Source organism: Xenopus laevis, chromosome 9_10S, assembly GCF_017654675.1.
Source record: "Xenopus laevis strain J_2021 chromosome 9_10S, Xenopus_laevis_v10.1, whole genome shotgun sequence".
NCBI classification, from domain to species: Eukaryota; Metazoa; Chordata; class Amphibia; order Anura; family Pipidae; genus Xenopus; species Xenopus laevis.
In genome coordinates, this window is record NC_054388.1 from 113,840,406 (window position 1) to 113,868,246 (window position 27,841).

Consider the following 27,841-nt stretch of genomic DNA (forward strand, 5'->3'; position numbering starts at 1 on the left):
CGTGTGCTCTGATAAACTTCAATCACTCTTTACTGCTGTACTGCAAGTTGGAGTGATATCACCCCCCCCCAGCAGCCAAACAAAAGAACAATGGGAAGGTAACCAGATAACAGCTCCCTTACAGAAGATAACAGCTGCCTGGTAGATCTAAGAACAGCAATCAATAGTAAAAACCCATGTCCCACTGAGACACATTGTTACATTGAGAAGGAAAAACAGCAGCCTGCCAGAAAGCATTTCTCTCCTAAAGTGCAGGCACAAGTCACATGACCAGGGGCAGCTGGGAAATTTACAAAATATCTAGCCCCATGTCAGATTTTAAAATTGAATATAAAAAAATATGTTTGCTCTTTTGAGAAATGGATTTCTGTGCAGAAATCTGCTGGAGCAGCACTATTAACTGATGTGTTTTGAAAAAAAAAAACATGTTTTCCGATGACAGGATCCCTTTAAGCTTTAATTCTCCTTTAAGAGGAGCTTGGGAGAGTGTACTCAGTGGCTTGGTGATGGGGAGAAGAAGCCTAGAGAAAACCAGTACAGGGTTGGGAGAGGTTTAAAAGCTTAGCAGAGCCTGGCTACAGGAGCAGATTGAGCTCGGCACGCAACGGACAGTGAGTGGGAATGGCCACACTTTGGCTACTGTGAGGTGCAGGAAATGACTAGGGAGAGAATGCAGGAAGCCAGGCTCTAAGCACTGAGAGGGGCCAGGAAACCAATGACAGATGTGAAACAGTCACTAATAGCCTAGCACTCACCTAATTCAATGCTTGTTATCCCCAGAGACCAGACATCCACCTTCCCATCATACTGTCCCTCGTCCATGGCAAGTATCACCTCTGGAGCCATCCTATAGAAAAGACATGTCAGCTGCACTGGACTGTGCACAACTACAGGCAAGTGCTGATAAACACCATCTCTAATGATTCTGCACCAGAATGTACAATATAGAGCAAATGTTTTCTATTCTCACCCACATACAGGAGACTGAGTTGCTCTCAAAACCCCAAACTACACTGCAATTAGAAGCATGTGATCTGAAAATGAGCAGCCTTCTCCAAACTCACTGGGTGTGCCCCTGCCATGCACCCCCAGCATGCATTGCAACTCTGTGAGACAAATTCGGATTACTTGAGCGTCTCATATTAAAGGGATGGTTTTTTCATCTTAGATAAACTACATTTTTGTAATAGGAAGACAATTTATGTATGTAAACATTCTCACCAATATGGCGTCCCCACAAAGGAGTTGGCTGGAGCCATTATAGAGGCTGATCCAAAATCTCCCAACTTGACCAGTCCTGGCTCAGTAAGAAGGATATTCCCTGCCTTTACATCCCTACGTGGAATAAAAATAAACAAACAAAGGCTGACGTGGGGGGATAGCAGCAAAGTGGTGGGAAGAGATAGGACAGGCAGAGGTGGGTTGGAGGAGAGGATCCAAAAGGTAGAGGTGGGCAGATAGGGAGGAGTTAAGAAGAGGCGCCAAGTAGTGGTGGGAGGGTAAGGAGGGGTTGCGGAGAAGTGGGTGGAAGGACAGCGCCAAAAAGAGCTGGGTAGGAGTTGAAAAGAGGTTAGGGAAGAGTTAAAGGGAGGAGTGGAGAAGAGGCGGGCAGGAGGGGGATGAGCTAAGGTAAAGTGCAGCAGGGGGGTGAGCTATGGTAAGGTGCAGGGGGGGGGATGAGCTAAGGTGAGGTACAGGGGGGGTGAGCTAAGGTGAGAAGCAGGAGGGGGATGAGCTATGGTAAGGTGCAGGAGGGGGGCTGAGCTATGGTAAAATGCAGGAGGGGGGATGAGCTATGGTAAGGTGCAGGAGGGGGGATGAGCTATGGTAAGGTGCAGGAGGGGGGATGAGCTATGGTAAGGTGCAGGAGGGGGGATGAGCTATGGTAAGGTGCAGGAGGATAGAGGCACAGACATGAATAAACAGGGTTAAGCAAGGGTGAGCAATGCTGGAAGTAGGAGAGAACTAGGTGGACCAGAGGAGGAAGGGGGCATAATGAAGGGGTGCAAGAAGAGGAAATAAATGGAGGGCAGGAATGGGAGGCTACTAAGACAGGACTACAGAAACAATGACAGAAGGTGGAGCTAAGCAGGCAGGGGGAAAAACAGATGAAAGAGCATCAGCCTATTAGATAACAGCAGCAGCTCTGCCTCTAACCGGTGGATCATGTTGTGGTTATGGAGATAGGCCAAGCCTTGCAGTGCACCATGGGTAATAGCAGCAATTTCCATCTCCTGCAAAGGTTTCTTGTGCACTGGTGGGAAAGCAGAAACAAGACAAGCAGATAAACACTCTCCCACGGGATTTCATATGAAGTGTCTCACAGTAAATTCTTAAAGCAAACAAAGGGGAAGTTAGGGCTTTAGTGAATTAGGCAGGAGGACACTCACCCTCCAGGAGATCGGAAGCAGATCCCAGGCAGTACTCCATCACCAGCTACACAAGAGACAAACATTAGCAGGGAAGGGATCAGGGTGATAACAGGATTAGTTACAGTCCTGGGGCCCCTCATACTTTATTGCGGGCTCAGGTGAAGGCAGTTATGTCAGTGAGAGGAGGGGGTGTTTGGCAGTGACGTGTGCAGCCTGCAGGGGGCTATTGAGCTTGCCTGATCTGTAACACAAACCTCCCACACACACTCGCATCTCTCAGTACTTTACACACATACATACACATACATACACACTCACGCACTCACATCTCTCACTACTTTACACACACACACACACACTCACATCTCAGTACTTTACACACACACACACACACACACTCACATCTCAGTTCTTTACACACACACATACATACACACACATCTCTCAGTACTTTACACACACACACATCTCTCAGTCCTTTACACACACATACATACACACACACTCACATCTCTCAGTACTTTACACACACACACACACATATACATCTCTCAGTACTTTACACACACACACACATCTCTCCGTACTTTACACACACACACACTCACATCTCAGTACTTTACACACACACATACATACATACATACATACATACATACATACATACACACACACTCACATCTCTCAGTACTCCACACACACACTCACATCTCAGTACTTTACACACACACATACATACATACATACACACATACACACTCACATCTCAGTACTTTACACACACACATACATACACACACATCTCTCAGTCCTTTACACACACATACATACACACACACTCACATCTCTCAGTACTTTACACACACACACACTCACATCTCAGTACTTTACACACACACATACATACACACATCTCTCAGTACTTTACACACACACATACATACATACATACACTCACATCTCTCACTACTTTACACACATACACACACACACACTCACATCTCAGTACTTTACACACACACATACATACACACACATCTCTCAGTCCTTTACACACACATACATACATACACACACACTCACATCTCTCAGTACTTTACATACACACACACACACACACACATACATCTCTCAGTACTTTACACACACACACACACTCACATCTCAGTACTTTACACACACACACATACACACTCACACACTCACATCTCAGTACTTTACACACACACACACACATACATACATACACTCACATCTCTCACTACTTTACACATACACACACACACACATCTCTCAGTACTTTACACACACACATACATACACACTCACATCTCAGTACTCTACACACACACACACACACATCACAGTACTCTACACACACACACACACTCACATCTCAGTACTTTACACACACACACATACATACACACATACACACTCACACACTCACATCTCTCAGTACTTTACACACACACATACATAAACTCACATCTCTTACTACTTTACACACATACACACACACACTCACATCTCTCAGTACTTTACACACACACATACATACATACATACACACACATCTCTCACTACTTTACACACACACACACACACACACACACACACACACATCTCAGTACTTTACACACACACATACATACACACACATCTCTCAGTACTTTACACACACACACACATCTCTCAGTCCTTTACACACACATACATCTCTCAGTCCTTTACACACACATACATACACACACACACTCACATCTCTCAGTACTTTACACACACACATACATACACACACATCTCTCACTACTTTACACACATACACACACACACATCTCAGTACTTTACACACACACATACATACACACACATCTCTCAGTACTTTACACACACACACATCTCTCAGTCCTTTACACACACATACATCTCTCAGTCCTTTACACACACATACATACACACACACACTCACATCTCTCAGTACTTTACACACACACACACATATACATCTCTCAGTACTTTACACACACACACATATACATCTCTCAGTACTTTACACACACACACACACATACATCTCTCCGTACTTTACACACACACACACACTCACATCTCAGTACTTTACACACACACATACATACATACATACACACACACACTCACATCTCTCAGTACTCCACACACACACACTCACATCTCAGTACTTTACACACACACATACATACATACATACACACATACACACTCACATCTCAGTACTTTACACACACACATACACACACATCTCTCAGTCCTTTACACACACATACATACACACACTCACATCTCTCAGTACTTTACACACACACTCACATCTCAGTACTTTACACACACACATACATACATACACACATACACACACACATCTCTCAGTACTTTACACACACACATACATACATACACTCACATCTCTCACTACTTTACACACATACACACACACACTCACATCTCAGTACTTTACACACACACATACACACACACATCTCTCAGTCCTTTACACACACATACATACATACATACACACTCACATCTCTCAGTACTTTACATACACACACACACATACATACATCTCTCAGTACTTTACACACACACACACTCACATCTCAGTACTTTACACACACACATACATACACACTCACATCTCTCAGTACTTTACACACACACACACACATACATACACTCACATCTCTCACTACTTTACACATACACACACACACACTCACATCTCTCAGTACTTTACACACACACATACATACATACACTCACATCTCAGTACTCTACACACACTCACATCACAGTACTCTACACACACACACACTCACATCTCAGTACTTTACACACACACATACATACATACACACATACACACTCACACACTCACATCTCTCAGTACTTTACACACACACATACATAAACTCACATCTCTCACTACTTTACACACATACACACACACACTCACATCTCTCAGTACTTTACACACACACATACATACATACACACACATCTCTCACTACTTTACACACATACACACACACACTCACATCTCTCAGTACTTTACACACACACATACATATACATCTCTCCGTATTTTACACACACACACACACACACACACACACACACACACACACACACACTCACATCTCAGTACTCTACACACACACACATACATACATACTCACACACTCACATCTCTCAGTACTTTACACACACACATACACACACTCACATCTCTCAGTACTTTACACACACACATCCCTCAGTACTTTACACACACACACACACACTCACATCTCAGTACTTTACACACATACATACATACATACATACACACACACACTCACATCTCTCAGTACTTTACACACACACATACATACACACATCTCTCAGTACTTTACACACACTCACATCTCTCAGTACTTTACAGACACACATACATATACATCTCTCAGTACTTTACACACACACACACACACACACACACCTCTCAGTACTTTACACACACACACTCACATCTCAGTACTTTACACACATACATACATACACACATACACTCACATCTCTCAGTACTTTACACACACACAGATCTCTCAGTACACACATACACATCTCTCAGTACTTTACACACACACAGATCTCTCAGTACACACATACAGTGCCAGCAATGGGCAGGGTAGTGCAGCCAGTGTATCAGATAAGAGGGTGAGTGTGTTGTATAACCTGTTGGACAGGGGTCATTCACAATGTAAATGTGCAACTGTACAACAAGCTCAATGTGTAACCCTTGTGTTGTTATTAAAGGAGAAGAAAAAGCTAATATCTGGCTTTATCAGAAAGATCTATATAAATACACCAGTAAACCCTCAAAGTAGTGCTGCTCTGAGTCCTCTGTCATAAGAAACAGCACATTTCTTTCCTTCTATTGTGTACTCATGGGCTTCTGTATCAGACTTCCTGTTTTCAGCTTAAACCTCCAGGGCTAGGGCTTGAGCATGCTCAGTTTGTTCCTCTCCCCCTCCCACCCAGAAGTAATCTGATCTCAGAGCTATGATTGAGCAGGGAGAGACTCAGGCAGGAAGATACATCACACCAAGCTAATATGGCAGCCGCTATCCTAAACAAACAAAGAACTTCTAGAGCCGTTTACTCAGGTATGGTAAAGCATTCTGTAGAATAAATATAGTGTTATAGCTTGTACTGTTGTGGCTAATCTATTGGCAATAAACTGCCTCAGTAGCTTTCCTTCTCCTTTAAAGTTCCCAGCATACGCAAGGGGTGAAAAGCAGCAGTTGGGCAATCCCTATCTTAGCAGTAGGGCGTAAGGCTCCATCCCAAACCTAGACAGACAGACAGAGTGCTCCCTCTGTGCCACCATCTATAAATCCAGGCAGGTCCCTACTTACCCAGGCAGTGTGCTCCCTCAGGTAACATCCTTTATACTCGATAGTGTTTGGGTGTCGGAGCTTCTGCAGGAACTTTACTTCCTTTATAATGTCCTGCCATTTCTGTTGGACACAGACAGAGGGTTCAGAGGAGAAGAATAATCCCATTAGCCCCATTATCCCCCCAGCTGTGTGCACCCACCTCATTTGATTGCTTCCCGCCATACGACATCTTCTTAATGGCCACAACCTCATTGTTACGGATATCCCTGGCCTGGGAGAGAACAGGGGCAGTGTGAGGGTCAGTAATGGAGATCCGGAGTCACAGAGAAACATACAAGAGCAGCCATATTGTTTGCTTAGTCAATAGCAGTCATAGAACATAGAACTCACAAAGTACACTGCTCCGAAGCTGCCATGTCCAATTTCCCGAAGGTCAGCGAAGAGTTTCTCGGGGTCATCTTTGAAAAAGAGCTCAGCCACCTCTGGGTCCTTCAGGTTGCCGGCCCGAGCGTTGGACGGCATGACGAGGCCCAGAGGGAGCCCCCCGCGGGACAGCGCCACCACTCCCTATGTAGGGGGGACCACCCGAGGCTGTGGATAGGAGAGGGGAGATAAAAAGAGCTGGGGGGATACAGACTGAGAACAGACAAACCCACATAATATACATTGCTAGCAGGTCTTTGGAGGAAAACAACCCCTCTGCCTCCACCATAGGGCAGCACAGTGATTGGCTGTATGGCATTGAAAGCTCGATTCCTGGCAACATCCATTGGAACTTTGTTCCTGTGCTGTGGTGGCCCATCCATACAGGTTTCATGGTGGCCAAATGGGGTTTTCGCCTTCCTCTGGATCAACTGGCAGTTAGGCAGGTTATATATAGAGTTAAAAGGTTGAACATGATGGATGTGTGTCTTTTTTTAACCTTACGATGTTACTTATGACAAAATATCATAGATAATGTGCCCCTGAATGCCAATTATTTAGCTTCCTACTCCTAAAGATATAGTATATATGTGACTACAATAAAGGCTACCTTATAACTGCCTAGTTTCCAGAATTGATTGCACATTAATATTTGGGTAAATTTCCCCTTTAGATTACAGCGCTTGGATTACAAAGACTAACCAGTATCACACACACACAAGCAACTCACCCCCTGCCAGTCTTACCAATGGCTGCAGAGCATCACTCCTTTACACAAGACCCATGCCAGGGCTGCAGAGCATTACACCAGTACCAATGGCTGCAGAGCATCGCTCTTTTACACCAGACCAGTGCCAGGGCTGCAGAGCATTACAAGTACCAATGGCTGCAGAGCATCGCTTTTACACCAGACCAGTTCTGCAGAGCATTACTCCAGTACCAATGACTGCAGAGCATCACTCCTTTACTCCAGACCAGTGCTGCAGAGCATTACTTCAGTACCAATGGCTGCAGAGCAACACTCCTATACTCCAGACCAATGCCAGGGCTGCAGAGCATTACTCCAGTACCAATGGCTGCAGAGCACTGCTCCATTATCCTCTTTAACCCCTGAGCTGCTGGATAGAGGAGTCGTGAATGAGAAGGCGAGAGCATAAGAAACCTTAGAGATTTCAAGTCCCACCCCTTCTGCTGATGGCCCTAGTTACAGCTCTGTCATTGGTTCCAGCTGGAGGGCACAGGAATCATGCCCCAACCACCGCCTCCGACCCACACACTCCTCATATAACGTTGCCGCATTCGGCACTGCCAACCAGAAGCAGGACAAGGACAGTGCCTGGCATTCAGCTCCCTTACCCATGGGCTAGTGTCCCTTGTATTCCTTCATAAACTAGTAGCCAAGTGCTCCCTCCTGAACCCAAACACCTCCAGGTAACATGCCCGCCCTCCCTCCCGCCTGCACACAAACCTCATGCGCAACAGACCTCCCCTCTGCACCTCTATTCCCTACTGGCACCGCCCTCAATCTTCTCTGTACCGCTACCCTCCTGCCAGTGCCCTATCTTTCTCCTGTACCACTATCCATAATGCCACTGTCCTCTCTCTCCCCCATATCCAAAATGGTACTGCCCTCTCTGTCTTCTGTACCCCTATCCATAATCGCACTGCCCTCTCTCCCTTCTGTACCCCTATCCATAATCGCACTGTTTATCCATAATGCCACTGCCCTTATTTCTTCTGTACCCCTTATCCATATTGCCAGTGCCCCTTTTCCCATCTGTACCCCCTTATCCATAATGCCACTGCCCTTTTTCCCTTCTGTACCCCCTTATCCATAATGCCACTGCCATTTTCCCATCTCCACCCCTTATCCATAATGCCACGGCCATTATTACCTTCTGTACCCCCTTATCCATAATGGTAATGCCCCTTTTCCCTTCTGTACCCCCTTATCCATAATGGCACTGCCCTTCTTCCCTTCTGCACCCCCTTATCCATAATGGCACTGCCCTTTTTCCCTTATGTATCCCCTTATCCATAACGCCACTGCCATTTTCCCTTCTGCACCCCCTTATCCATAATGTCACTGCCATTTTTTCTTTCTGTACCCCCTTATCCATGATGCCAGTCATTTTCCCTTCTGCACCCCCTTTTCTCTTCTTTACCCCCTTATCCATAATGCCACAGCCTTTTTCACTTCTGTACCCCTTATCCATAATGCCACAGCCTTTTTCACTTCTGTACCCCTTATCCATAATGCCACTGACTTTTTCACTTCTGTACCCCTTAGCCATAATGCCACTGCCCCTTTTCCCTTCTGTACCCCCTTATCCATAATGCCACTACTATTTTCCCTTCTGTACCCCCTTATCCATAATGCCACTGCCCCTTTTCCCTTCTGCACCCCCTTATCCATAATGCGACTGCCCCTTTTTCCTTCTGTACCCCCTTATCCATAATGCGACTGCCCTCCAGTGCTACCCAGACATTAGTCCTGTCCCATCCCTTGTAACACAGCTGGTACTAATATCACACTCTACCCCCCCCCCAGAAGCAGACAAACAACAAACAATGTGGTAGCTGCTTAAATAGCTGCTGCCAAATAAATATGCACCACACTCTTAAAGTGGGGAATATGTGACCCTACCCTGTACACCAGCAGCCTGTTAGTGATCACTGGGCAACTCCATACGGAGCGATTGTTACTCTACCTCCCCACCGTCCTCTCACTACTCTACTTTCCCACAGTCCTTGTTACTCTACATCCCCACAGTCTCTATTGCTCTACAGTCTCTATTGCTCTACAGTCTCTATTGCTCTACAGTCTCTATTGCTCTACAGTCTCTATTGCTCTACAGTCTCTATTGCTCTACAGTCTCTATTGCTCTACAGTCTCTATTGCTCTACAGTCTCTATTGCTCTACAGTCTCTATTGCTCTACAGTCTCTATTGCTCTACAGTCTCTATTGCTCTACAGTCTCTATTGCTCTACAGTCTCTATTGCTCTACAGTCTCTATTGCTCTACAGTCTCTATTGCTCTACAGTCTCTATTGCTCTACAGTCTCTATTGCTCTACAGTCTCTATTGCTCTACAGTCTCTATTGCTCTACAGTCTCTATTGCTCTACAGTCTCTATTGCTCTGCATCCCCACAGTCTCTATTGCTCTGCATCCCCACAGTCTCTATTGCTCTGCATCCCCACAGTCTCTATTGCTCTGCATCCCCACAGTCTCTATTGCTCTGCATCCCCACAGTCTCTATTGCTCTGCATCCCCACAGTCTCTATTACTCAACATCCCCACAGTCTCTATTACTCAACATCCCCACAGTCTCTATTACTCTGCATCCCCACAGTCTCTATTACTCTGCATCCCCACAATCCTTATTACTCTGCATCCCCACAGTCTCTATTACTCTGCATCCCCACAGTCTCTATTACTCTGCATCCCCACAGTCTCTATTACTCTGCATCCCCACAGTCTCTATTACTCTGCATCCCCACAGTCTCTATTACTCTGCATCCCCACAGTCTCTATTACTCTGCATCCCCACAGTCTCTATTACTCTGCATCCCCACAGTCTCTATTACTCTGCATCCCCACAGTCTCTATTACTCTGCATCCCCACAGTCTCTATTACTCTGCATCCCCACAGTCTCTATACTCTGCATCCCCACAGTCTCTATTACTCTGCATCCCCACAGTCTCTATTACTCTACATCCCCACAGTCTCTATTACTCTACATCCCCACAGTCTCTATTACTCTACATCCCCACAGTCTCTATTACTCTACATCCCCACAGTCTCTATTACTCTACATCCCCACAGTCTCTATTACTCTACATCCCCACAGTCCGTATTACTCTACATCCCCACAGTCCGTATTACTCTGCATCCCCACAGTCCTTATTACTCTGCATCCCCACAGTCCGTATTACTCTACATCCCCACAGTCTCGTATTACTCTGCATCCCCACAGTCTCTATTACTCTGCATCCCCACAGTCCGTATTACTCTGCATCCCCACAGTCCGTATTACTCTGCATCCCCACAGTCTCGTATTACTCTGCATCCCCACAGTCTCTATTACTCTGCATCCCCACAGTCTCTATTACTCTGCATCCCCACAGTCTCTATTACTCTGGCATCCCCACAGTCTCTATTACTCTGCATCCCCACAGTCTCTATACTCTGCATCCCCACAGTCTCTATTACTCTGCATCCCCACAGTCCGTATTACTCTACATCCCCACAGTCTCTATTACTCTGCATCCCCACAGTCCTTATTACTCTGCATCCCCACAGTCCGTATTACTCTGCATCCCCACAGTCCGTATTACTCTGCATCCCCACAGTCCGTATTACTCTGCATCCCCACAGTCCGTATTACTCTGCATCCCCACAGTCTCGTATTACTCTGCATCCCCACAGTCTCGTATTACTCTGCATCCCCACAGTCTCTATTACTCTGCATCCCCACAGTCTCTATTACTCTGCATCCCCACAGTCTCTATTACTCTGCATCCCCACAGTCTCTATTACTCTGCATCCCCACAGTCTCTATTACTCTACATCCCCACAGTCTCTATTACTCTACATCCCCACAGTCTCTATTACTCTACATCCCCACAGTCTCTATTACTCTACATCCCCACAGTCTCTATTACTCTACATCCCCACAGTCTCTATTACTCTGCATCCCCACAGTCCTTATTACTCTGCATCCCCACAGTCCTTATTACTCTGCATCCCCACAGTCCGTATTACTCTACATCCCCACAGTCTCGTATTACTCTGCATCCCCACAGTCTCTATTACTCTGCATCCCCACAGTCTCTATTACTCTGCATCCCCACAGTCTCTATTACTCTGCATCCCCACAGTCTCTATTACTCTGCATCCCCACAGTCTCTATTACTCTGCATCCCCACAGTCTCTATTACTCTGCATCCCCACAGTCTCTATTACTCTGCATCCCCACAGTCTCTATTACTCTGCATCCCCACAGTCTCTATTACTCTGCATCCCCACAGTCCTTATTACTCTGCATCCCGACAGTCCGTATTACTCTACATCCCCACAGTCCGTATTACTCTACATCCCCACAGTCTCTATTACTCTGCATCCCCACAGTCAGGTCCGGACTGAGAATTGAAATAGGCCCTGGCATTTCAGGTACGCTGAGGCCCAATCAGCCCACATAGAGGCCCATTTGCCAGAACCCACAGATTGCCAGTCCGGGCCTGCCCACAGTCCTTATTACTCTACAAGGTCACATAAGAAATAGTTGTTTGTTAAACATACAGTATGAATATACATATTCTGATAAATCAATATTAAAGTCATATTTTCCATGGAACAGAATGCTAACAATGCTTTTATGGATGTAGATCATAATGGGACCTCACCACTAAAACTAGACCTCGCATTAGTAAACTATGGGCACTCCTGCTCTACACAATATTTAATGTAACTCATAGGTGAACAACCCTTTAAAACCCCTAATTATATGTGCTTAATGCCATAGTACTGTGTCCCCCACCCATGTCCACTCCCCACACCAGCATACAAGTACAAAGAATACAGTGTATAAGTGTGGAACCAGCAGCTAACACTCCATCTCCTCATCAACTGCAGCTGCCTCCATAACCACTTGCTCCTCCCATTTCAACTGCCAGATTATTGCCCAAGTGCCGCCAACAAGCAGCTCATATATACGGGCTGCCATTTAGTTCCACAAGGCTGTGCAGGTATTGGACAGCCAGGTATTACTGTTTAAAGGGGAACTCGGCTCAAAAAACTGTGTTTCTGCATAATGAAAGCAAATGTAATTAGCCATGAATTGCTCATTTTCTATAGTCGTATAGCTATGGGCAAATGCAATTGATGAGAATCTGGTGGGCATTTACACATAACAAGAATGAGGAAAGGACAGATATTGGCAAATAGGCAGTTAAACAGTTCTTGGGTGGAGTTCCCCTTAAAGGAGAACTAAACCCTAAAAATGAATATGGTTAAAAATGGCATATTTTCTATAGTGAACTTATTGCACGAGGCTAAAGTTTGAGCTTGTCAATAGCAGCAATGATCCAGGACTTCAAACTTGTCACAGGGGGTCACCATCTTGGAAAGTGTCTGTGACACTCACATGCTCAGTGGGCTCTGATTGGCTGTTGAGAAGCTAAGCTTAGGGCTCGTCACTAATTATCCAGCAGAAAATGAGCTTCCCTGGCTGTAATATAAGCTGATGCTACAGGTTTGCTGATTATTCAATTCTGATGCTAATTGCACTGGTTTCTGTGCTGCCATGTAGTAATTATGTGTATTAATTACTAATCAGCCTTATATTGTGACATTTCTATTCTATGTGTACTGTATATTGTGAGTGGGTCCCTAAGCTCAGTAAGTGACAGCAGCACAGAGCATGTGAATCAGCAGAAAAGAAGATGGGGAGCTACTGGGGCATCTTTGGAGACACAGATCTTTACTGCTAAAGGGCTGTGCTTGCCTTGGGTTGGAACAGAAGCACAAAACATCATGTACAACATTTTTAACCTCCTTTTTTTAGTTTAACTTCCCTTGTCCTTTAAGGGTCTGGCCACACGGGCAGATTCGGGGAGATTAGTCGCTGCGAAGAAGAAGAGATTTGTCGACTTGTAACTAATCCAGTCCAACAAATCGCCTGAGGGCAATTACACGGAGCACTCCGAAGTCGCCCACATGTGCCCATCCTGACAGAAACTCGTGCTTCTGGGAAACATTTGGTTTGGGTTGCCAGTTTTTCAGCCAAATTGGGCTACTAATTTAAAGCCCAGGCGGGTTTCGGATGTACAAGCTAGCCAAGGTACAGATTTGGGCTACTTTTTGAGTCTTTGGAAACCAGCCAAAGTTTTTTGCTGTAAAGCTCCGAGCCTTGTCAATGCATGTTGGGTAATGTTGTTTTTGTTTAACGATTTGCCAAGTTGAATGTAAGACTACAATACCCAGCATGCAGTGGGACTTGTGTAGAAGTTGGGAGTTGGCAGATTTGGGTCTCTGTACCCCAGTCTTCCTCAATTTCAGACAATTTTGGGGCAAAAATCTTCTGGCCCCCAAAATGTCTAAAGGTTGAGCAGTTTTACCAATATTGACAGACAAATTTGTCCCATTTTGCTTTATGGAAATATTAGCAAAAGAGGGAAAATTTGAAGTTGCCGTATTTTGCCATATATTCATTTACTTGGAGACTTTTTTCACTGCACATATTGGGCTGGTTTTGTACAATACACAACTGTGCATCAGCTCTAAGGCTCTATATTTGCTGCAGGTGAGACAACCCCCCCCATTCCCATGTGATGCCAATAATGAGAGCTGCTCAGTGTCACCCACACAAATGTCATGTGGTATCACCCAGACACTGCCCCAGCATTTCTATAGTCCTCTAGTGCAGCGCCTGGACTACAACTCCCACAATCCTCAGCTACAAGCGGAGAAACTGGGGCTGCGATCAGATCACAGGGGGAGGGGCAGAGGAGGGCGACATTACGGATGCAGTGGGAAAACAGCGCAAGCTGAGGGGCATCACATGCAAATATGTAGCGGTCACACAAAACAGCCGACACTGCCCCCCCAGCTCTGGAAACTGTCACCTGTAATTGCCTTTCCCGTCTGGACGGAGGGAGACGGTGGGGTGGGGGCCCGGACTCACCTCTTTATCGGCTGCGGCGTATCCGCCGCCAGCTCGGGTCTGCATTCACTGACGCCATTACGCGTGACGTAGAGGTGCGTTCCAGCTGATCGCCTTCCCAGCCGCCATCATTAGCGTGTGACGTCGTGCGTTCCAAGGCCAGCCCCGCCCACGCAGCTATCTCAGTTCAGGCAATAGAGAGACAGGGCATGTGGGGTATCGGGCGCGCTTACGTCACACGTTAAGGAGAAGCGAAAATGGCGATAATTTGGGGGTAAAGAGGGCGAGCTTTTGGGGGTTACAGTAAGGAGGTATTGTGCTATAAATCGTTAGGAAAGGGAGATGGCTGGTGGGTAGTTACCATGGCTAGTCTGACCCTCCTCTGTGCTCCTGCTTTCAATAAACCTCGGAAATCTCTTCAAGGAGTGGGTTTGTTTATCTGAACTGCTAGTGGGGTTGTTTTATAGGAGGAGTAACAATAAGGTACTTGTGTGAGCTACACTTGCCTCCTGTTGCTTTTTGTGAGGCCTGTTCTGCTCTCAACTTTCTGTTCACTGTTCAGCCTAATGAAACCTGGATATGAATAATGTGGCCAATACCTGACTAACATACTCACATACTCACCTCAACACGGCTCAGTTACTATCAAGTTCATTTCTTATTGTTACACATACAAAAAGAGGCAATACAAATGGTTTTTTTCTAAATCAACATTGCTGTACTTCAGAGCTTTCTGGATAACTGATTTCTATATAATTGATGTCATACCAATCATCAAGCAGAATATAGGTAGAGATAGGGTTGCCACCTGTGTGCTTTTGAACTAGGCATCAACACTAAAACATTGAGAAAGTGATGCAATAAACTTGCCCTGGTGTCATAACTCCACCAACATCAGTGTGCCCACCTCTGATGTCATCATGCCTGTTCCTACATCACTGCCCCACCCCCATGTTTGGGTTTCGCCATCAGCAAAGGTGACAACCCTCATGTGAGCATCCATTACCGCCTTAGTAACAATGCAGGTAACCCCATACTCTATGTAAGTAAACCCAGGCAGGTGAGATATGGCCAGTAATGCTCTATCCCATTGTGGCAATGGCTGGCTGCAGCAGGGCAGAGGCTGTCTCCATCAGTACTGTGTATGGTGTCAATGCACTTTTCAAAGCACTTTGCCCTGGTGTTTGGATTAATAAACAAGCCTCACTTTGAGGCAAGAATGGGAGAACTTTGTATATAGTAGTCACGTCACAATGTACAGAAGGAAAGAAGACCATTTTTATCATGTTCAATTTCTCATTGAATTCTGTAATATTGCATATATATAGATATATGTAGATAGATAGATATATGTAATATATATATATATATATATATATATATATATATATATAGAGTATGTAAAGAAGAAGCAGCACTCGTCAATTGCAAAAAAGTGTATTAAAGATCAGAGCATCACTCAAGGCAACGTTTCGGACAACATATGTGCCCTTTGTCAAGCCCAAAAAGAGTTCTCTCAGCTTATCACAGGTATCACATTATATAGGCAAAAAACAGGAAATGACCTCAAAATTTGCATATACACAGGTACAGAGCATTATCATATACATGTATCTATAGAAACAAAAACAGGTCATAATCACGATTTAAACCCCGAGGATATAAAGATTTGAGCATATTAATCCACCATACCTCTCTTCTTTTAAGTTTCAATTCTCGATCCCCCCCTCTTTTCATGGGCGGTACTACTTCCAAAACCATAAATTTAAGCTGATCTGCCGTGTGTCCCAAATCAACAAAATGCTTTGAGACAGGTAATGTGGTATTGCCCAAATTAATGCTAGACCGATGTTGCGATATACGTGATTTGACCATCTGGGTGGTCTCACCCACATAGATGAGACCACACGGACATGTCAACACGTAAATCGCAAATTTTGAAATACACGTGAAGTGTCCTCTTAGCTGTATCCGTTGGCCAGTCTGGGGGTGAATAAACTCTCTACCTTTCAATACGAAGGGACATTGTACGCAGCTAAGGCAAGGATACATACCCTTAGATCTACCTCCCCAAAATGTATGAGTCTCCTTAGGTTTAGTTCTCACTAAAGTGGAAGTGACATGTGCCCCAATAGTTTTGCCTCTCCTATAGGAGATAAGCGGAGGTGCTCTAAATTCTGGTATGGTAGGATAGGCATTTCGTAAAATATACCAATGCTTGCGTAGTAATTTACCAATAGCTTCGCTATTGTTATGAAACTGGGTGACAAATGGCACACGTTGCGTCTGTTTAATTTTCCCCTTAGGATGTCTGACCCTTTGCTGGGCTTGTTGAATCACCTTTTCTGGGTATCCCCTCTCTCTAAACTTGTGGCACATAATTTGTTCCTGCTTCTCTTTTTCCTTCACTCACTAACCTCTGTACCCTTGAGAGTTGGCTAATGGGGATTGATTTCTTCGTATGTGGGGGGTGCTGACTGGTAAAATGAAGAATTTGATTCCTATCAGTAGGCTTTGTGAATAAAGAAGTACATATAGAACCTTCTAAATCTTTGTATACTAGAACATCAAGAAAGTGGATTTTTTGGAGATCATAGACCAGCGTAAATGAGATTGAGGGATGTACCCCATTAATCCTACCATGGAACCGCTGTAGGGAGTCAACGTCACCCCGCCATAACACAAATACATCATCGATGTATCTCCACCAGGCCAAACAATGTCTGGAGAAGTCTACATCAAGGTAAATGTGTAGCTGTTCAAGCCTTGCCATGAAGGCATTGGCATATGACGGGGCGACGTTGGATCCCATCGCGGTTCCACGTAGTTGGAGGTAGTACTGTTCCCGAAAAGTGAAATAGTTACAACATAATATGATCTCCAAAGCCTGTAGGAAGAAATCAATCTGATGTACAGAGTACTGCGCTCCTTCCCTCAGTATCCACTGACTTGCTTCTAACCCATCACTATGTGGTATAGACGTGTAAAGACTGGCCACATCCAATGTGGCCAGAATTACACCCTCCCCCACATTTCCTAGTGATTGTAATTTATGAAGAAAATGTCCAGTATCCCTTATATAGGAAGGTACCTCTTGAATCAAGGGACTTAGTACTTTATCGAGCATTATCGCTAATGGGCAAAAAACCGAGTCAATGCCGGCCACGATAGGTCTCCCTGGTGGACACACTGGGTCCTTATGAATTTTAGGGAGAACATATATGGTCGGCGTGACTGGGTTCCTGACCATCAAATACTTCCTCAATTTGTCAGTGATCACTCCCCTATCAACCATATAATCCAGTAAAGTTTTAATCTTTCGTATAATGCCCAACAGGGGATCACTGGATAATGGTTTATAAACCTCCCCATCTGCCAATTGCCTCTCAATCTCTGCAATGTACTGTGTAGTGTCCATTACCACAATTGCGCCCCCCTTATCAGAGGGCTTAATCGTAATATCGGTTCTCAATGAAAGATCTCTCAAAGCGTCACGCTGTTGCTTGGACAAATTATGTGTCACAAATGAAGGATCACCCTCCACCTGACAAACATTTTTAACTTCTGCCATGATGTTATTAATATATGTTTCTACAGCAGCGTATGTAGTAGGAGGAACATACACACTTTTGCCGTATAAACCAAAAGTCTCAATGTCCAATGACTGGCTATCGCCATTAGAAGTCAGTTGTTCCTGTGGTTTCTGAAAAAAGTGAACCTTCAGCCTCAAAGTACGAAAAAGCGGTATAGATCAACATCTAATTGAAACAAGTCCGTAGGTCTATCCGGACAAAAATTAAGACCCAGTGACAATACTGACTCCTCAACTGGTGTGAGCCGTTTAGAAGAAATATTGTAAATTACTTGCTTATTGTCCTCTTGCTGCAACCGCGTAGCGGTCGTCTTGTCATGCCTCCTGTGTTTAACACCTCCTCGTTTCCATGGTCTCCTTGGCCTTTCTTTGGGGATTTTGCCAAAAAATCCGCTCCCTGAGCCCTTTCTTGATTAGAGTAGTGGGAGTCTTCACCTCTAGGCCCCTGTACATGACGTTTTCCTTCAAAACGATAAAAAGCATGTTTATCTCTCACATCAGTTAACCAGGCATACACATAACCTTTTTGGTAATCAAGTGCATCTCTATCAAACTTCGATCGCTTCTGACGCTCTCCCTCTTTGCGATAGCGATCCAACTTTGCAATTAGTTGTTCATGCACCTGTTCCAGTTCCTCAAGTGGGCAGCATTGTTTTAATTCAGCTTCAACCTGGCTGATCTCTTGTTGGACCACTGTAAGTTCCTTATTAATATATTCAAGTGTCAATAGCATGATATCAGTGGAACATCTATCGACAATCTGCTTAAATTGATTACAATAGCCAGTATTATTGGCAAAAAGAGTAGGACGTAGACTTACTCGTAATCCACGTGGTATCCATGCCTTTTTGTGATACTCAGCTAAAGTCAGCCCGTGTAGTTCCAAATCCACCGTCCTCTTGCGCAGCGTTTCTAGTTGCCGCCGTGTATTAGTGACTGTCGGCACTTGCAGAAACTCCGCAGGACCGGAAAAGTGTGACAGGATACGCGTCACTTCAGCTTCCGTGTAGACTGAGGTTCCGTGATGCGTTCCAGCGCCATGTTGCGTTCCACTTTGATTCTCCATCGCGTCTAATCAACCCAATAAAGGTGCACGTGGGCTACGGAAATATAGAAAATTATACAATGGGTGCCCCAGCACTCTTAGAAGTATACTTGCTGTGTTGGTCGGTGCTCGCTCCAATAGGAGACGCCGTCACATCCCCACATCAAATAGAGTATGTAAAGAAGAAGCAGCACTCGTCAATTGCAAAAAAGTGTATTAAAGATCAGAGCATCACTCAAGGCAACGTTTCGGACAACATATGTGCCCTTTGTCAAGCCCAAAAAGAGTTCTCTCAGCTTATCACAGGTATCACATTATATAGGCAAAAAACAGGAAATGACCTCAAAATTTGCATATACACAGGTACAGAGCATTATCATATACATGTATCTATAGAAACAAAAACAGGTCATAATCACGATTTAAACCCCGAGGATATAAAGATTTGAGCATATTAATCCACCATACCTCTCTTCTTTTAAGTTTCAATTCTCGATCCCCCCCTCTTTTCATGGGCGGTACTACTTCCAAAACCATAAATTTAAGCTGATCTGCCGTGTGTCCCAAATCAACAAAATGCTTTGAGACAGGTAATGTGGTATTGCCCAAATTAATGCTAGACCGATGTTGCGATATACGTGATTTGACCATCTGGGTGGTCTCACCCACATAGATGAGACCACACGGACATGTCAACACGTAAATCGCAAATTTTGAAATACACGTGAAGTGTCCTCTTAGCTGTATCCGTTGGCCAGTCTGGGGGTGAATAAACTCTCTACCTTTCAATACGAAGGGACATTGTACGCAGCTAAGGCAAGGATACATACCCTTAGATCTACCTCCCCAAAATGTATGAGTCTCCTTAGGTTTAGTTCTCACTAAAGTGGAAGTGACATGTGCCCCAAAGCATTTTGTTGATTTGGGACACACGGCAGATCAGCTTAAATTTATGGTTTTGGAAGTAGTACCGCCCATGAAAAGAGGGGGGGATCGAGAATTGAAACTTAAAAGAAGAGAGGTATGGTGGATTAATATGCTCAAATCTTTATATCCTCGGGGTTTAAATCGTGATTATGACCTGTTTTTGTTTCTATAGATACATGTATATGATAATGCTCTGTACCTGTGTATATGCAAATTTTGAGGTCATTTCCTGTTTTTTGCCTATATAATGTGATACCTGTGATAAGCTGAGAGAACTCTTTTTGGGCTTGACAAAGGGCACATATGTTGTCCGAAACGTTGCCTTGAGTGATGCTCTGATCTTTAATACACTTTTTTGCAATTGACGAGTGCTGCTTCTTCTTTACATACTCTATTTGATGTGGGGATGTGACGGCGTCTCCTATTGGAGCGAGCACCGACCAACACAGCAAGTATACTTCTAAGAGTGCTGGGGCACCCATTGTATAATTTTTTATATATATATATATATATATATATATATATATATATATATATATATATATATATATATTTTACAATAAGGGTTACTTTATTCACTATATATTTGGAATGTCATTCCTGAATCTCTCAGGAGAGAATCCTCCTTCAATGTTTTCAAAACAGAACTCAAAGACTCTCTGGGAGCACCTGGATAACAGCTGAACTGGCACTTATATAACAGTGTAACAAACTGTAACCCACAGCACCTTAATACCCCTCTGAATTGTGTCTGAATGTTACCCTCCCATTTAGACTGTAAGCTCTATGGGGTAGGGTCCTCCAGCCTTTTGTTTCCTTGACACTGAGCACTTAATCTGTATTGTAATTATATTTTATATTTATGTGAATTGTATTCTAATAATGCACTTATTGTTACTTTTTATTCCAATGACCCCTTGTTTGTTACTACTAATTTATTGTTTTGTTGTACAGTGCTTTGCCCTCAATGAGCGCTATTTATTTAAAAATATACATACATACATACATACATACTATATATCGGTGTGTTGGTTGCTGAGTAACATCCTGCTGTGTGGTAGCTAATTAGAGTCAGCTCAAATTAACCCTCAATTTTCAATAGCCAGGTGCACGTAGGGTTGCCACCTGGCCGGTATTTTACTGGCCTGGGCGGTAAAAATGATGGTTGATCCCAATGTTATTAATAGGGAAAAAAGATAAATATATAGGAAGGCTGGTATTTTATTCCAGAAAAGGTGGCAACCCTAGGTGCACGTACCATCAGTGGTCCATCATCCACCAGGAACAGCCAGACAAGAATTCTTCGTACAGCACCTTGTAGTTTAAAAATGCCTTTATTCACAATTTCATGGCAAACCTGGTCAGCAACATTTCAGGCCTATGTGTGGCCTTTAGCAGACAATGTAGTTAATATTATTAGCTGCTCACTGATTACTACATGGCTACTAGCAGCCTGCACACTAACACTAGGACTGGTGCTTTAACTCCCATTCTGCTTGATACCATCCTGCACCCTTCGCATGATCCTTATTTGGATTTGATTTGACTTATCCTGAGACTATGTAGGTAAGTGATACAGTTCACTGTGTTGCTCCCAAACCCTTCCCTCTTGTTCCCATCATGCCGTGTTGCAGCTGCCTTATATAAATGAGCTGGCAATTACAGCTGGAACTAATACTACGTTACACAGAAATGATCGTATAAAGAGCTGTACAACTGGGAGTTAGAGAGGAGGCTACACCCTTTCTTATAGTCGGATTTTGCCCATCCCTGACCTAAATATACATCCCTTGCTTCACTGTCTATGGAATTTACTAAGTGCATAAAAAGAGCAAACGGGTAAATTTAGCACCAAGCCCACAGCACTGCTGCCCGTTAGGTGTAACCTGGTCATTTAGTTTCCAGCAAATAGAAATCCATTAAACCCAACACTCCCCAGAGCCCTGGGAGATACAGGACATGGAGATAATGAGAGTAACATTAGTATATAAATATGTTCCCTAATAAATCCCAAGCAGTCTCTCCACCCTGAATCTGTACCTGGGCTGTGGTTAAGTCATTAACTTGTCAGTTTAGCTCCCATCCTTATCTAAAACATGTGAGCTTTATACATAACCAGTGTGTTTCAAGTGCCCAATGTCAGGAGCTGCTGCAAAGCCTAATGGATCGGTAGCATGTTGGCAAATGATTCAAGCATAATTCAAATTTTGAGAGTGGGCTGCAGTTTTGGGCTCTTATCTACAAAATAAAGATACAGCAGCCTGTAAAGTTGTCAGGGAAGTGCAAGCACATAGTTTATTTCATTAGAATAGAATCAGCGTTTAGGGCATATGATCCAGCTACCAATCCGAAGTACAAATGTAAGCACAGCCAGTATAAAATATTCTCTAATGAACTTCCACATAGTGGCGCAGGTGACAAGGAGAAAGGAGACCTTACAGGTTTTCCTACTAAGAGGAGACAATGAGAGATTTTTCAGGCCGGGCGCCATCCCTCCAGTATTACCACACTATGGTCAGTTTATTTTATAAGGGAGGGTGAGTGACACTGTTTGCCACTTTGTCTCAGTTGCCAAAACAAAAAAAAAAAGAATTGAACTTGTTGTGTAGGTGGCAGTTTCTGTTGAGATTGACAAGTTATCTGTAAAGTGCAGCATTCAAGGCATCCACTCATGTTTCATTCACAAGGTGTGACACTGACCCATGCAGGGAGAATGTTCCTTTAAATGGTCACAGAACAACCCCTCAGTGACTTCTAATATCCTTATCATTTACAGTAGGGGGTACATTATCCCTTATAATACATGAGTGATACTCAGAGTTCCCTGTATAACTCAGCCTGCAGCCTTGTGCCTTTATATGGTCACAGAACCCCTCAGTGACTTCTAATATCCTTATCATTTACAGTAGGGGGTACACTATCCCTTATAATACATGAGTGATACTCAGAGTTCCCTGTATAACTCAGCCCACAGCCTTGTGCCTTTATATGGTCACAGAACAACCCCTCAGTGACTTCTAATATCCTTATCATTTACAGTAGGGGGTACATTATCCCTTATAATACATGAGTGATACTCAGAGTTCCCTGTATAACTCAGCCTGCAGCCTTGTGCCTTTATATGGTCACAGAACAACCCCTCAGTGACTTCTAATATCCTTATCATTTACAGTAGGGGGTACATTATCCCTTATAATACATGAGTGATACTCAGAGTTTCCCTGTATAACTCAGCCTGCAGCCTTGTGCCTTTATATGGTCACAGAACAACCCCTCAGTGACTTCTAATATCCTTATCATTTACAGTAGGGGGTACATTATCCCTTATAATACATGAGTGATACTCAGAGTTCCCTGTATAACTCAGCCTGCAGCCTTGTGCCTTTATATGGTCACAGAACCTCTCAGTGACTTCTAATATCCTTATCATTTACAGTAGGGGGTACATTATCCCTTATAATACATGAGTGATACTCAGAGTTCCCTGTATAACTCAGCCTGCAGCCTTGTGTCTTTATATGGTCACAGAACAACCCCTCAGTGACTTCTAATATCCTTATCATTTACAGTAGGGGGTACATTATCCCTTATAATACATGAGTGATACTCAGAGTTCCCTGTATAATTCAGCCTGCAGCCTTGTGTCTTTATATGGTCACAGAACAACCCCTCAGTGATTTCTAATATCCTTATCATTTACAGTAGGGGGTACATTATCCCTTATAATACATGAGTGATACTCAGAGTTCCCTGTATAACTCAGCCTGCAGCCTTGTGTCTTTATATGGTCACAGAACAACCCCTCAGTGACTTCTAATATCCTTATCATTTACAGTAGGAGGTACATTATCCCTTATAATACATGAGTGATACTCAGAGTTCCCTGTATAACTCAGCCTGCAGCCTCGTGCCTTTATATGGTCACAGAACAACCCCTCAGTGACTTCTAATATCCTTATCAATTACAGTAGGGGGTACATTATCCCTTATAATACACGAGTGATACTCAGAGTTCCCTGTATAACTCAGCCTGTAGCCTTGTGTCTTTATATGGTCACAGAACAACCCCTCAGTGACTTCTAATATCCTTATCATTTACAGTAGGGGGTACATTATCCCTTATAATACATGAGTGATACTCAGAGTTCCCTGTATAACTCAGCCTGCAGCCTTGTGTCTTTATATGGTCACAGAACAACCCCTCAGTGACTTCTAATATCCTTATCAATTACAGTAGCGGGTACATTATCCCTTATAATACATGAGTGATAGTCCGAGCAAGTAGATAGTTCTCTATATGTGAAATGGACAGCAGGAGTAATGCTGGAGTTCTAGTGCCACCCTCTGTCTCTGAGTATTATCAGGTTACAGATAGTGGTGGAATCAGCATTTTATTACTGATAACATAAGCATAATTAATAGACTACTAGCCATCTGGCTATGGTTCTCTTGGACACAGCTAGACCCTTGTGTGCTGGAGAGTATGAGACTAAAGGTGGCCATACACGGATAGATCCGCTCGTTTGGCGATGTCGCCAAACGAGCGGATCTCCCTCCGATATGCCCACCTTCAAGGTGGGCAATATCGGGCTGATCCGATCGTGGGCCCTAGGGCCCATCGATCGGATCCTTCACGTTCGCAAACGGGCGGTCAGATCGCGGGACCGCATCAACGAACAGATGCGGCCACGATCCGACCGGATTTTTAACCCCATCCGATCGAGATCTGGCCGACTTTCGGCCAGATCTCGATCGGGGAAGCCCGTCGGGGGCCCCCATACATGGGCCAATAAGCTGCCGACTCGGTCTGTCGGCAGCTTTTATCGGCCCGTGTATGGCCACCTTAAAAGTGAATCTGATTGTCGGAAGGTAGCTGTCCGTTGTTTGTAGATCTTTATAGCTCTTACTACATTGAGCTTGTGTAGCTGTCTTTCTTTATCATTAGTTGGATTTGGGCAGAAAGTGAAATGATCGCTTGGTTGATGTGGAACCCAGATACCATTTTTGTTAGAAACCCGGGTACTGTTCAGAGGACTACCTTGTCATTGTGGACCACAAGCCATGGCTATTTATGTGATTAATGCTGCCATCTCAGACACTCTTTTGGATGAAGTAATCGCAATCAGGAAGGTGACTTTGAAGTTCAGCCATTTCAGGTCACATAGTAACATAGTAAGTAAGGTTGAGTTCAACCTTTTTTTTTTATTAACTACCTATCTGCCAATTGATCCAGAGGAAGACAAAAAACCCATCTGAAGCCTCTCCAATTTGCCTCAGAGGGGGAAAAATTCCTTCCTGACTCCAAAATGGCAATGGGACCAGTCCCTGGATCAACTTGTATAAAAATAGGGGTGTGGAAGCACTCTAAAGGCTAAGTAATAGTATATTTAAGTATAAAGGAAGTGCTACCACACCCCTATTTTTATACATTGTATTGTTGCCAGAAGCTGTGGCTGAGCTTCATGTGGTTTTTAATAGCACCCCATACCCCCCCTTAAACTAATGGGGTCCTATACTTTTAAAAATGGGCGTTGGTTGGACAATGCCTCTCCCTTAAAAGCCGCATACTGGCGGGGGAGGATAGATCCTTTTCACTGAAACCAAGGTTCAACAGACACTGATTACACTGAATGCTACTATGCAGTAAGACTTTTTATACTATGGCCGAAAGGCAAACAAGTTAGGGACCGCCATGTGGGGTTTACCTTGACGTGGTATGGAGGCTTTTCAACTTTATGATCATAACTTTGTAACTAAAAACCCCTGTTTTGTAAACTTACTTTTGAGACAGGGGCCCAGGGAATGTGCATTAAAACTAGCACTTCCATTATACTTAAATATACTATTACTTAGCCTTTAGAGTGCTTCCACACCCCTATTTTTATACCTGGATCAATTTGTACTATGAGCTATCTCCCATATCCCTGTATTCCCTCACTTGCTAAACACCATCCAACCCCTTCTTATACCTATCTAATGTATCAGCCTGTACCCCTGATTCACTTCCCAGCTCTCCCTGTAACACCCCTTTCCTTCCTCTAATCTCATTGGCTCCCTCCTGTCTGCTGGGAGGAGCTACTGGTGAATAAAGCATCCGACCCTTCCTTATACCTATCTAATGTATCAGCCTGTACCACTGATTCACTTCCCAGCTCTCCCTGTAACACCCCTTCCCTCCTCTAATCTCATTGGCTCCCTCCTGTCTGCTGGGAGGAGCTACTGGTGAATAAAGCATCCGACCCTTCCTTGTACCTATCTAATGTATCAGCCTGTACCACTGATTCACTTCCCAGCTCTCCCTGTAACACCCCTTTCCCTCCTCTAATCTCATTGGCTCCCTCCTGTCTGCTGGGAGGAGCTACTGGTGAATAAAGCATCCAACCCTTCCTTGTACCTATCTAATGTATCAGCCTGTACCCCTGATTCACTTCCCAGCTCTCCCTGTAACACCCCTTTCCCTCCTCTAATCTCATTGGCTCCCTCCTGTCTGTTGGGAGGAGTTACTGGTGAATAAAGCATCCAACCCTTCCTTGTACCTATCTAATGTATCAGCCTGTACCCCTGATTCACTTCCCAGCTCTCCCTGTAACACCCCTTTCCCTCCTCTAATCTCATTGGCTCCCTCCTGTCTGCTGGGAGGAGCTACTGGTGAATAAAGCATCCGACCCTTCCTTGTACCTATCTAATGTATCAGCCTGTACTCCTGATTCACTTCCCAGCTCTAACTGTAACACCCCTTTCCCTCCTCTAATCTCATTGGCTCCCTCCTGTCTGCTGGGAGGAGCTACTGGTGAATAAAGCATCCGACCCTTCCTTGTACCTATCTAATGTATCAGCCTGTACCACTGATTCACTTCCCAGCTCTCCCTGTAACACCCCTTTCCCTCCTCTAATCTCATTGGCTCCCTCCTGTCTGCTGGGAGGAGCTACTGGTGAATAAAGCATCCGACCCTTCCTTATACCTATCTAATGTATCAGCCTGTACCCCTGATTCAGGGAGACAATTCCACATCTTCACAGCTCTCACTGTAACAAACCCCTTCCCAATATTTAGCTGGAACCTCTTTTCTTCTAATAGGAATGGGTGACCTCGTGTCAGCTGGAAAGACCTACTGGTAAATAAATCATTAGAGAGATTATTATATGATCCCCTTATATATTTATACATAGTTATCATATCTCCCCTTAAGCGCCTCTTCTCCAGAGTGAACATCCCCAATTTGGCCAGTCTAAAATTTTCCCTTTACCAGCTTAGTTTCCCTTCTCTGTCCCCTCTCTAATACAATAATGTCCTGTTTGAGTGATGAAGACCAAAACTGTACGGCATATTCTAGATGGGGCCTTACCAGTGCTCTATACAGTGGGACCCCCTCCTCTCGTGACTCTCTGCC

The 27,841-nt window shown here is 44.2% G+C and overlaps 1 protein-coding gene across 3 annotated transcripts in view; it reads right to left on the reverse strand.

Moving 5' to 3' along the window:
* The window catches only part of taok2.S (TAO kinase 2 S homeolog), a 32,892-nt gene extending 17,828 nt beyond the window's left edge, over positions 1 to 15,064 (reverse strand). Inside the window, exons 1-8 of one of the 3 annotated variants that reach the window (XM_018240708.2) lie at positions 14,908 to 15,064; positions 7,187 to 7,387; positions 6,996 to 7,067; positions 6,815 to 6,916; positions 2,391 to 2,436; positions 2,158 to 2,254; positions 1,222 to 1,335; positions 756 to 847 (exon numbers count right to left, since the gene is read on the reverse strand). In XM_018240708.2, coding sequence (XP_018096197.1) covers positions 756 to 847; positions 1,222 to 1,335; positions 2,158 to 2,254; positions 2,391 to 2,436; positions 6,815 to 6,916; positions 6,996 to 7,067; positions 7,187 to 7,318 — 655 coding nt within the window. In that variant the 5' untranslated portion in view covers positions 7,319 to 7,387; positions 14,908 to 15,064. Of the gene's footprint in view, positions 1 to 755; positions 848 to 1,221; positions 1,336 to 2,157; positions 2,255 to 2,390; positions 2,437 to 6,814; positions 6,917 to 6,995; positions 7,068 to 7,186; positions 7,388 to 14,848 lie in introns of those variants that run through there. The other 2 variants (XM_018240709.2, XM_041578901.1) reach the window with 2 other exon arrangements.
* Between the last annotated feature and the right edge of the window lie 12,777 nt (positions 15,065 to 27,841).